This window comes from Protobothrops mucrosquamatus, unplaced genomic scaffold, assembly GCF_001527695.2.
Source record: "Protobothrops mucrosquamatus isolate PMUCROS unplaced genomic scaffold, P.Mucros_1.0 scaffold518, whole genome shotgun sequence".
In the NCBI taxonomy this organism is placed as follows: Eukaryota; Metazoa; Chordata; class Lepidosauria; order Squamata; family Viperidae; genus Protobothrops; species Protobothrops mucrosquamatus.
In genome coordinates, this window is record NW_015386831.1 from 536,373 (window position 1) to 547,878 (window position 11,506).

An 11,506-nucleotide genomic window follows, 5' to 3' on the forward strand; every position below is an offset into this window, starting at 1 on the left:
GCCTGTCAATCGGTGCCTGTGTGCTTGCATAGGTTTTGGGTGACCGGGGGTATCAAGCGCTGATCTGCAGCAGATTTAGGATTAAGACGGTAGATTTTTGCGCGAGTTGAAAGTCATAGGAAGAACATTGTGAAGGGGTGGAGAGAAGTATTTCAATATTTGGGGCCGTTTTTCTGCTGGTGGAAGAGATTAGTTTCAATCGCCTTGAGGACTTGGTGCATGGGTGTTGCATTCTGGAATTGGAAAGAAAAAGAATAGTTTTACTTCCTGTAAACTTTAGCATTCTTTTGCTCACCAACCTGGAGGATCAATGAAAGCTATTTCTGTTTTTTCTCCTCCACGTTTTTTTTCCCTTATCTTGTGAGAAAAAAGAAACTAAGGGCAGATTTTTCACAAACTGTAAAGGAACAAAATGATGATTTTAAGATAAGGATTAACACTTTTCTAATTTATTAGAAGATTTTTCAAAGCAGAACAAAAGAGGCTTAACATTTCTATTGTGTTTTGCAATAATGTTGCTAAGGGGATACATAATTAGCAGGAAAGTATGTTCTAAATTGTTGGGCTCTCTTAGCCTGGCTGGATTGAGGAAGAGTTTGAGTCTACAGCCGCTGAGTAGAAAGTTCCACGTTTCCTGTCAAAGATGCTCAACAATGCCTTCCTGGGTGATTGACCGCTATGGGAAAAACGATGTACTCCGACTCACAAGTAACATGACATTTCCTGCAATTCGCTTCCCTAATGAAGTTATTATTAAAGTTCATGCTGCAAGTTTAAATCCCATAGATGTTAACATGCGAAGTAAGTAGATGTTATGCATTGCATATTATAGGTAGGTAGATAGATAGATAGATAGATAGATAGATAGATAGATAGATAGATAGATAGATAGATAGATAGATAGATAGATATGAACATCAGTGAACTAACTGTAAAAGTACAAAATAAATTTTATGGATGCTTTCTGTACTTTTATTTCAGTCCGGATGGAGTCTGATGTTAATTATCTTTTTTTAAAAAACAAACTAGGCATGTGGAACATTGCAGTAGGCATGTAACTGCTCTAATAACCTGTTTTGTGCCAGATGTTTTTATTTTACTGTTAGTATTGTATGAATTTGTCGTGTAGAAAAAAAGTTATAGAAAAGCTGATTAATACAGAATTCTCTTGTCACCTTAAACAAGGACTACCAGATTGGAATTGTAAAAATTCAAACATGTACTAGATGAAAGCAAATCAAAATGTCTATATTTCTTTACGACTTTTTACTGGTTGTTAAATTTTTGCAGCCAAGATATAATAATCCTGGCTTAGAGATTTTCATAAATAGATTGTGCCTTGAGCTTCTTTAGAGTAAAGTCTCTTAAATGTGTTGAAACCAGTAGCCTAATATCATCTACAGAGTGAATATTGTTGGAAATTTATTAATTTTCATAGAATGCAAGTGACATTTAATAGAATAGGCCTGGATTCTTGCACTGTAACCTTAACTGTGTCCGCTTAAACATTTTCATTAACTTAATTTTCTCTTAATCCAGTCTGAAAGAGCATAGAATTATCTCCATTGACATCTGCTCTTTGACTTTGCTCATTCCTTTTTGTCCTACTTGATTTTACCACTTACAAGGAAATTTGACCTCATTTTCTCTTGCAGTCAGATCATCCTATTAGGATATGCTGAGCCTTGCTGGGGAGATTCCCCTTCTGTTTTCACATTGGCTTATGATATTTAAGAGTAAATTTAAAAGTGGAAAATGTGCAGTAGGAAGCACCAGCAAAAATAATAGTTCTGTTGTTATCTTCTATTAACCATACTTTTGTTTATAAATACACAGTTTAAAACTTCATTATATACTAAACTGAATTCAGACAAATCTGACAACCTTTTGGGACAGGCTGATGGGACTGCAGTTTAAAGAAAGAAATTCACTTTTTCTTGTTTAAAAAAGCCAAACTGGATACTGGATTATATCTGATTATACTGTGGCTAAGACTCTAATCTGATGTCTATCTCAGTCTCAGTTTTCAGTCTGTAAAATGGGAATATTCAGTTTGGAATGAATAAGGTAAGGGAATATTGCAAGCAAATAGTGAGGACAGGAAGACCTGAAGGAACATTGTCCATGGGGTCGCGATGGGTCGGACACGACTTCGCAGCTAACAACAACAAAAGTGAAGAAAAGAAGTATATAAATCTCAATAAAGGCTCAACAAATTGATTCCTGTTTTTCCATTTCTTTTAATAGATGGCTATGGAGCTTGTGCTCTAAGAGCGAAACGAGATCCGTTACACATTTCAGAAAAAGGCAATGAATTTCCTCTAGTTCTAGGTCGAGATGTTTCTGGGATTGTTATGGAATGTGGACAGAATGTTTCCTATTTCAAACCTGGAGATGAGGTAATGGAAATTTGAAAGTAGAATAATAGAATTATAGACTGCATGAATGGAAAGGATCCTAACCCTTCTTCCTGCTTTATACAGGAATCTTCAAACCACCATGGCAGATTATCTAGCTCCCATTTGAAAACATCCACTCTAATAGGCAGATTGTTTCATGTCTTCACTCCTCTCATTATTATGATGTTCTTCTTAATACTCAACCTGAATCTCTTTAATTTCAGCCCATTGTTCCTTGTTTTGCCCATGGTTTCAATAAAAATCAGATCTGATCTGACCTGTATGTAAAAGCCATAGACTGCTAAACATGTACTCCTTGACTTATCATGGTTTGTTTAGTGACTGTTCAAAATTAAAAAAACACTGAAAGGAATGACTTACAACTGTTTTTCACATGACTGTTGAAGCATCCCCATGGTCACGTGATCAAAATTCAGTCGCTTGGCAACTGGCATGTACTTATGATGGTTGCAGTGTCCCGGGGTCATGTGATACCTTTCGCCACCTTCTTACAAGCAAAGTCAATGGGGAAGCCAGAGTCACTTAACAACTATATTGCTAACTTAACAATTGCAGTGATTTACTTAACAATTTTGGCGAGAAAAGGTCGTAAAATGGGGCAAAATTCACTTAAAACTGTCTTGCTTATTGACAAAAATTTGGGGCATAATTGTGGTCATAAGTTAAATATTACTACCTGTAACATTTTCCTTGTGTCCCCTCTTTAGAAAGCTAAGAATGTTAAGTTCTTTTAGTTGTTCCTTGTAAGGTTTGGCTTCCAGACCCTTTTTTATCCTGCTAACTTCGTTCTGAACTTCTTAAAAACCTGTTAAAAATCCTTGTTAAAGCATGGGATCCAGAACTGGACACAGCTTTCCATGTATGATTCAATAAGTGAAGAGTACTTAAGACTATTACCTCCTGTACAGGAATCTGGCTTCTATCATTCTGTTAATGCATCTGAAGATTGCATTTTACCTTTTTAGCTGCTGCATCATGCTGCTTCTTTAAATTCAGCTGGCAGTATATTAACACTTTCGGAATTTTCTCACATAAGAAAGTCCTGGCTAATAAAAGCAAAGAAAAACAAAACAAAAAAATCCTTCGTCTTTTGAGTGGATTTACAAATCATTAGCGTAGAAACCAATGACTTCAACAGAGATTTTCATTTAAGATTGAAAAGAGTAGTATTTTTCTCTTTTATTGTATTTTATGGTAATCAAAAGCTTGCTGAAAGGTTTTCCAGAATGGAATGAGGAATATGAATTTTTAGTGCTTGCTTTAGATACACCACCTTCCACAAGTCCAAAAATTGGGTTATTTTGTAGAAACAAAATATTTCAGATTCTTTATTTTTCAGGTATGGGCAGCAATTCCACCCTGGAAACAAGGTACCTTGTCAGAGCTTGTTCTAGCAAGTGGAAATGAGGTAAGTCAACAAAGTTTTATTTTCAAATGAAATAAACATGCGCGAATGCAAAAAAATAATAATAAAGTTGTAGTTTTTAAAAATAGCAATAGCACTTGGATTTATATGCCGCTTCAAAGTGCTTTACAGCCCTCTCTATGTAGTTTACAGAGACAGTACCTTGCCCCAAAAATCTGGGTCCTCATTTTACCAACCTCGGAAGGAAGGCTGACTCAACCTCGAGCCCCATCAAGATCCAACTCCAGACTGTGGAAAGAGTTTGTCTGCAATACTTCATTCTAACCACTGTGCCTAAAATGTGTTATTTCCATATTTACCCTTCAGATGGTAAAAAAAACCCTTTGAAGTTAAAATATTAAAATAACATAGAATATTAAAATAACATAGAATCTCCACTCGGATCCTCATAGTATTATAAGCATTTCCCTCTTTTCTATTTGGCTTTGGAAAAGAGAGTGGAAAAGAGGGATCTGACTGGCTGCTGCAAAAGCACTGTGCTTTATTTGGCCAGCTGGCAAAGCAAAGCTCTGCAGGATAACCCCAAGACAGATAGAGAATATGCATTCTCTTGCTTGCCTTTATGATAGAATCAGATGTGCGTTCTGTCAGTGCCGTTCATTCGTTGTGGAGACAGAGAAGGTTACAGAAAAGACCCGTCACTTACTGCCAAGTCTTACTTACAGTTCAGGTAGTCCTTGCCTTACAACAGTTCATTTAGTGTAGTTCAAAATTACACTGGCACCGAAAAAGTAATAATAATAATAATAATAATAATAATAATAATAATAATAACAACAACAACAACAACAACAACAACAACAATAATAATAATAATGGTTGACACCTAGGATGCTGGTAGCAACCCGTGTCAATCATCAACGTCAGCCAATTTGAATGTTCAGTTGACTGAGGTTCATGTCTAATGAATAAAATAATATAATAATAATAATAATAATAATAATAATAACAACAACAACAACAATAATAATAATAATGGTTGACACCTAGGATGCTGGTAGCAACCCGTGTCAATCATCAACGTCAGCCAATTTGAATGTTCAGTTGACTGAGGTTCATGTCTAATGAATAAAATAATATAATAATAATAATAATAATAATAATAATAATAATAATAATAATATAATAATATGATGATGATGATGATGACGATGGTGATGATGATATGATGATGATGATGATGGAAGGGACCTTAGAGGTCATCTAGTCCAACCCCCTGCTCAGGCAGGAAACCCTATATCATTTCAGACAAATGGCTGTCCAGTCTCTTCTTAAAAACTTCCAGTGTTGGAGCATTTACAACTTCTGGAGGCAGGTTGTTCCACTGATTAATTGTTCTAACTGTCTGGAAAGTTCTCCTTAGTTCTAGATTGCTTCTCTCTTTGGTTAGTTTCCACCTGTTGCTTCTTGTCCTGCCTTCAGGTGCTTTGGAGAATAGCTTGACTCCCTCTTCTTTGTGGCAGCTCCTGAGATATTGGAACACTGCTATCATGTCATCCCTCGTCCTTCTCTTCATTAAACTAGACATACCCAATTCCAGCAACTGTTCCTTATATGTTTTAGCCTCCAGCCCCCTAATCATCTTTGTTGCTCTTCTCTGTACTCTTTCTAGAGTCTCAACATCTTTTTTACATCATGGTGACCAAAACTGGGTGCAGTATTCCAAGTGTGGCCTTACCAAGGCATTGTAAAGTGGTATTAACACTTCATGTGATCTTGAATCTATCCCTCTGTTAATGCAGCCTAGCACTGTGCTAGCTTTTTTGGCAGCTATAGCACACTGCTGAGTCATATTTAAGTGATTGTCCACTAGGACTCAGAGATCTCTCTCACAGTTACTACTATTGAGCAAGACCTATACTATACCTGTGCATTTGATTTTTCTTGCCTAAATGTAGAACCTTACTTTTTTCACCATTGAATTTCATTTTGTTAGATAGCACCCAATGTTCAAGTCTGTCAAGATCCTTCTATATCTTAAACCTATCTTTTGGAATGTTGGCTATGACTGCCTGATTGGTGTCGTCTGCAAATTTGATGAGTTCCCCATCTATCCCCTCATCTAAATCATTGATGAAGATGTTGAAGAGCACTGGGCCCAGAACAGAGCCCTGGGGCACCCCACTACTCACTTCCCTCCATGTAGATGCAGTCCCATTGAGGACTACATGCTGAGTACGGCCGGTCAGCGAGCTATGAATCCATCTGGTGGTGATGCTGTCTAACCCACATTTTTCTAACTTATCCAGTAGTAGCTTGTGGTCTACTTTATCAAATTCCTTAATGAAGTCCAAGTAAATTATATCCACAGCATTCCTCTGGTCCACTAATTTTGTCACCTGGTCATAGAACGCAATGAGATTTGTCTGGCATGATCTGTTTTTGACAAACTCATGTTGGCTTTTGGTAATGACTTTGTTTGCCTCTAGGTGTTCGCTGATTCGTTGCTTGATTATCTTTTCCAGAATCTTCCCAGGTATTGAGGTCAGGCTGATAGGTCTGTAGTTTCCTGGATCTATTTTTTCCCCTTTTTTGAAGATGGGAACTACATCAGCTCTTTTCCAGTCCTCTGGTAGTTCCCCAGTGCTCCAGGAAGTGACACTTATGGCTGTTGTTCACACTTACAACCATTGCAGCATCCCCATGGTCACGTGATCAAAATTCAGATGCTTGGCAACTGGCGTGTATTTATGACAGTTGCAGTGTCCCGGGGTCATATGATCACCTTTTGTGACCTGACAAGCAAAGTCAGTGGGAAAGCTGGATTCACTCAACAATTGTGTTACTAACCTAAAATTGCAGTGATTCACTTAACGACTGTGTCAAGAATGGTTGAAAAGGGGGGCAAAATTCACTTCACAAATGTCTCACTTAGCAACAGATACTTTGAACTCAATTGAGGTCGTAAGTCAAGGATGACCTGTACTACCTAAAGGGTGGCTGTTCATTTTGTAGAATTGATTATCCTGAGGTGTCTTTCCAAATACAAGGTTTTTCTAACTGCCTCAAACTGAATGCATAAGAGATACATGTATGACAAGTGAGTGTTCATTTGCTTTCTTTGGTAGATCTGCATTTAAGGAAAAAGTTCTGACTTGAGAGAACACGGGACAATATCTCCATGCACTTATTTTTATGCAGATATCAAGGAAACCGAAGTGTCTCACTCACACTGAAGCTGCGTCCTTGCCTTATGTTGGCCTAACAACATGGTTTGCAGTGTCCAATGCTGGGGGACTTGATGCAGAAAATTGTCCTGACAAAAGGTAAACAGCCAGATGATCTATCAGAAGTTGATCATGGACTCTCTTGTCCAAAATAAGTCCTTAACTTTCTTTGGATATCTGTGAGTGTGAGTATTTTCCTCCTGATTCAATTTTAGCATCTCTTAAAGCAGAGATCCCCAACCCTTTGGGCACCAGGGACCGGTGCCATGGAGAAAGGTTTTTCCGTGGACCGGAGGGGGTAATGGTTTTGAATACTGCCTGCATTCTGAGGATGGAACTTTGCTTGTTTGAGTGGCCCGCTTGCCGGCATGTTGTGGATCGGTCCTGGTCCACGGACTGGGGGTTGGGGACCCCTGTTTTAAAGAATAATAGATTTCATGCTTTTTAGCTTTTGTAAAATAATACTTCTTTGAACATAACTAATTTAAATATCTTATATCAGGCATAGGAATATGTCACAGATAAATTTAAAAAATTATTCTTCTTCTGTATAATTTTCTCAGCGTTGCTAGATTTTATCCTTTATGCCAGTGTTAACCAAGTGTAATCAATTTACCTATTTTATTCTCATAAAATTTCTACTATGTTGATATGTTACTTGCATTTCGTAAAACATTTAAATATTACTGTCTTGTGCTTTAAACTTGTAATATTTTAAATTTAAGGTTACCTGAAATGTAGCTTCCTCTTAATTTATGGTTTCTTAACGCTGCACCATATAAATTGAGTTCCTTAAACACAGTTTGCACAATAGGCATTTTATCAGTTTAATCCTTTTGATCACTAGATATAAAATTATACAGAAGTTAATATTTTCATTATTTGTAATTGTTCTTGCTTCATAGAATATTGATCATTGGTGCATCAGGTGGAGTGGGTACCTTTGCTATACAGGTAAATATGTTAAATCTGATCATCTTGGCAGAATTTTTCCTTGTTTCTTGAAAGAAACCTAGAATAGAGTCTTTTGCAATTGTATTATTATTATTATTATTATTATTATTATTATTAGTAGTAGTAGTAGTAGTAGTAGTAGTAATAATAATAATAATAATAATAATAATAATAATAATAATAATAATAATAATGTTGGAAGGGACCTTGGAGGTCATCTAGTCCAACCCCCTGCTGAGGCAGGAAACCCATACCATTTCAAACAAATGGCTGTCCGGTCTCTTCTTAAAAACTTCCAATGTTGGAGCATTCACAGCTTCTGGAGGCAGGTTGTTCCACTGGTTAATTGTTCTGTCAGAACGTTTCTCCTTAGTTCTAGGTTGCTTCTCTCCTTGATTAGTTTCCATCCGTTGCTTCTTGTCCTGCCTTCAGGCGCTTTGGAAAATAATTTGACTCCCTCTTCTTTGTGGCAGCCCCTGAGATATTGGAACACTGCTATCATGTCCCCCCTCGTCCTTCTCTTCATTAAACTAGACATACCCAATTCCAGCAACTGTTCCTTATATGTTTTAGTCTCCAGTCCCCTAATCATCTTTGTTACTTTGTTGTTCCTTATATATTTTAGCCTCCATTTTGTTACTTTATTTTCACATTTATAATAGTGGCTACAATAAATACTGTAATACCGCCACTAAGAGTATTTGAGCTGTGCAATCAAACAAATATTAGCAATTGCCTTGTAGTTTATAGAGATTCTTAGAAAAACTTCGACAGCGCATTATGTGAATTTGGACATGTGTTAATTCAGGTTAAGCGTTCCATGAATCCCTGCTCCTCAATGATTCCTTTGTGGGAAATTGCTGCAGAATGAGATAATTATTAGTGTAAAACGGAACATAATTAAAAGCAATGCAGAAATAAGACACCCTCTTTGGGAGTTAAGGTTTTTAAAACATCATTGGCAGGTAGTCCTCAATTTGTGACCATTGTTTAGTGACTGTTTGAAGTTTCAACAGACCTCTGCAGGGCTCCTTATGACTAGGGTTCAAAGTTGGAGGGCTGCCCCTCCAAAAATCACATTTTGGGTGCTCAGCAGTTGCCCTGCCTTTGTGCCCTGTGGTCACATGATCAAAATATGTAACTTTTTTTTCTGGAAATCAGCATTTACTTTTGGTTTCTGACAAAAAAAGCTCATTGCGGACGGTGGATTAATTTAACAACTATAGCATTCCATTAATGTTCGCTCTATGACTGCTGCAAAAAAGATGACCACCTTATGACCCACTTAATGACCGGCATGACTTACTGCTGTAATTCTGGACACAATTACAGTCATAAGTCAAGGTCTACCTCAGGGGTAGGCAACCTGGGCTCTTTTATGACTCATGGACTTCAACTCCCAGAATTCCTGAGTTAGCATAGCTACCTCAGGGGTCTACCTCAGGGGTACGCTGACTCAGGAATTCTGGGAGTTGAAGTCCATGAGTCATAAAAGAGCCCAGGTTGCCTACCCCTGATCTTACCTGTATTGTAAAGCACACAGGTATAAAACATGAAGAGCTGACAATTACATTTTGGAAGATACTCAAAAACACATATTGGAGCAGGAGGAAAAAAAGAGTTCAAGACACAGCGATGCTGTTGCATTGTAAGGCTTTTATGTTTGGGCCACATCATTTAAAAAATGAGGATGCAAACTGGAAAAAAAATGCAGAAAGGACGACAAACAAGTTAATCTTCCCCATTTGCCATCCTGAGGTGTGGTGGGTAAGATGTTAAGGATGAAAGACTGTGGAAAATGCGACACTGCCAAGGATCCCTGTAGCATCCCCAAAACAAAACAGCCCTTGCTGTAAACTTGAGTTAGAACCAGGGAAGTTGTGTAGCATTCATAGCAGGTGAGTTGAATCATTTTTGTGTCTGTGGTTGTAGATTTCTTTTCCTTTTTTTGTCTTCTCTCTTAGTTAATGAAAACTTGGGGTGGTCATGTCACAGCAGTGTGTTCTCAGGATGCCAGCGCATTGGTAAAACGTCTTGGAGCAGATGACGTAATTGATTACAAATCTGAAAATATGGAAGAACAGCTCAAAAATTTACCCATGTACGTAGTAATGTAATTAAATTATTGGTGTGTTTTGCAAAAATTTTTTTCCAATGGTGAGGTTGGCTATTTACTTTCTGGGTACCTTGCAAATCAGCATTGCTATTTTCCACAAACTAGAAATTCACTTTCAGATGGCCCCTGTCCCTAAGACAAGGGTGGGCAACTATAGCAACTTCAAGACCTGTGGACAAGAATTCCTCAGGAATTCTGGGAGTTGAAGTCCACAGTTCGTAAAGTCACCATAGTTGCCCACCCTTGTTCAAAGACAACTTCTTCCTCACCTCTTTTGAGTATCTTATAGGAATTATATTGATTTCTAGCATGGTTTGTGCTTCTGTTTCCTACAGGGGGAAAATACATGTCATGTTGAGTCGCTTACTCTTTGAAAATTAAGTGGTGCATGCATTTTTCTTTTTAGGTTTGATTTCATCCTGGATAATGTTGGTGGATCTACTGAAAACTGGGCTCCTAATCTGCTCAGAAAGTGGTCAGGGGCCAGATATGTGTCTTTGGTAACACCCTTTTTAGTGAACATGGACAGACTTGGCGTAGCTGATGGCATGCTACGGACTGGCATCACTATTGGCGCAAAAGTTTTGAAGGTCAGTTAGGAAATAAAAAGTATTTTTTGCTTTTTTGTCCTTTGCTTATGTAAGTGGCAGCTCACTAAAATGTTTGTGGAAGGTTATGCAGCTTTGCTTACTTTTTGGTGCTTAATTTTCTTTTCTTTTTTCTTTCCTTTACAGCATCTTTATAATGGGATCCATTACCGATGGGCATTTTTTACATCAAGTGGTCCTTATCTGGATGAGATTGCAGTTCTCGTTAATGCAGGAAAGGTATGGCTAAACGAGCAATTTCACTTTTGCTATTTAATGAACCCATGTTGTTTTGGTTCCAGCTTTTCTGCTAAGTTTAGCAGGAAAGCAACTCGCCAGCAGGTGCACTTTCTGCTGAATATTCCTCGTGGTGGGAGGGCTGTTTTATTTCCCATATTGTACTACATCAGCTTACTAGAAAAGATGTAATTGGCAGAGTGTGGTCCTCTAGCTTTTTAGTTCCCTTGGGGTTGACCCCTTCATCCCGATGTCAGGAAGAACTCAAGAGCATTAATGCATGCTGTTCTGTCCCCGTCCGACCCACACACCCAAACAGCCAGCCGAGGGTTAAAGACTTCTCCAGACACCACTTCACAGATAAGAAACTTGGCAGCAGCTCCGTAGCTGCCTGCCAAGGCCTTTTACTCCAAGCACACAGAAACAAAAAACAATACACACAGTTTAAAGCCACAGCAAACTACTTCGCCAGAGATTCAGCTTTTGTCCGTCACAGAGGTCCAAATGGCCACCACCACCCTTTTATAGCCTGTGGGGTGTGGTCCAGTGACTCAGCTTAATCTCTGGCACGTCTCCTTTTCTGCTGCGCACGCTTGTCG

The 11,506-nt window shown here is 38.1% G+C and overlaps 1 protein-coding gene across 1 annotated transcript in view; it reads left to right on the forward strand.

The window, feature by feature from the left end:
* Window positions 1-3: 3 nt before the first annotated feature.
* The window catches only part of RTN4IP1 (reticulon 4 interacting protein 1), a 15,087-nt gene continuing 3,584 nt past the window's right edge, over window positions 4-11,506 (forward strand). The window contains exons 1-8 of the mRNA XM_015816896.1: window positions 4-801; window positions 2,248-2,399; window positions 3,760-3,828; window positions 6,988-7,112; window positions 7,919-7,967; window positions 9,932-10,068; window positions 10,490-10,673; window positions 10,818-10,910. Coding sequence (XP_015672382.1) covers window positions 513-801; window positions 2,248-2,399; window positions 3,760-3,828; window positions 6,988-7,112; window positions 7,919-7,967; window positions 9,932-10,068; window positions 10,490-10,673; window positions 10,818-10,910 — 1,098 coding nt within the window. The 5' untranslated portion in view covers window positions 4-512. The remainder of the gene's footprint in view (window positions 802-2,247; window positions 2,400-3,759; window positions 3,829-6,987; window positions 7,113-7,918; window positions 7,968-9,931; window positions 10,069-10,489; window positions 10,674-10,817; window positions 10,911-11,506) is intronic.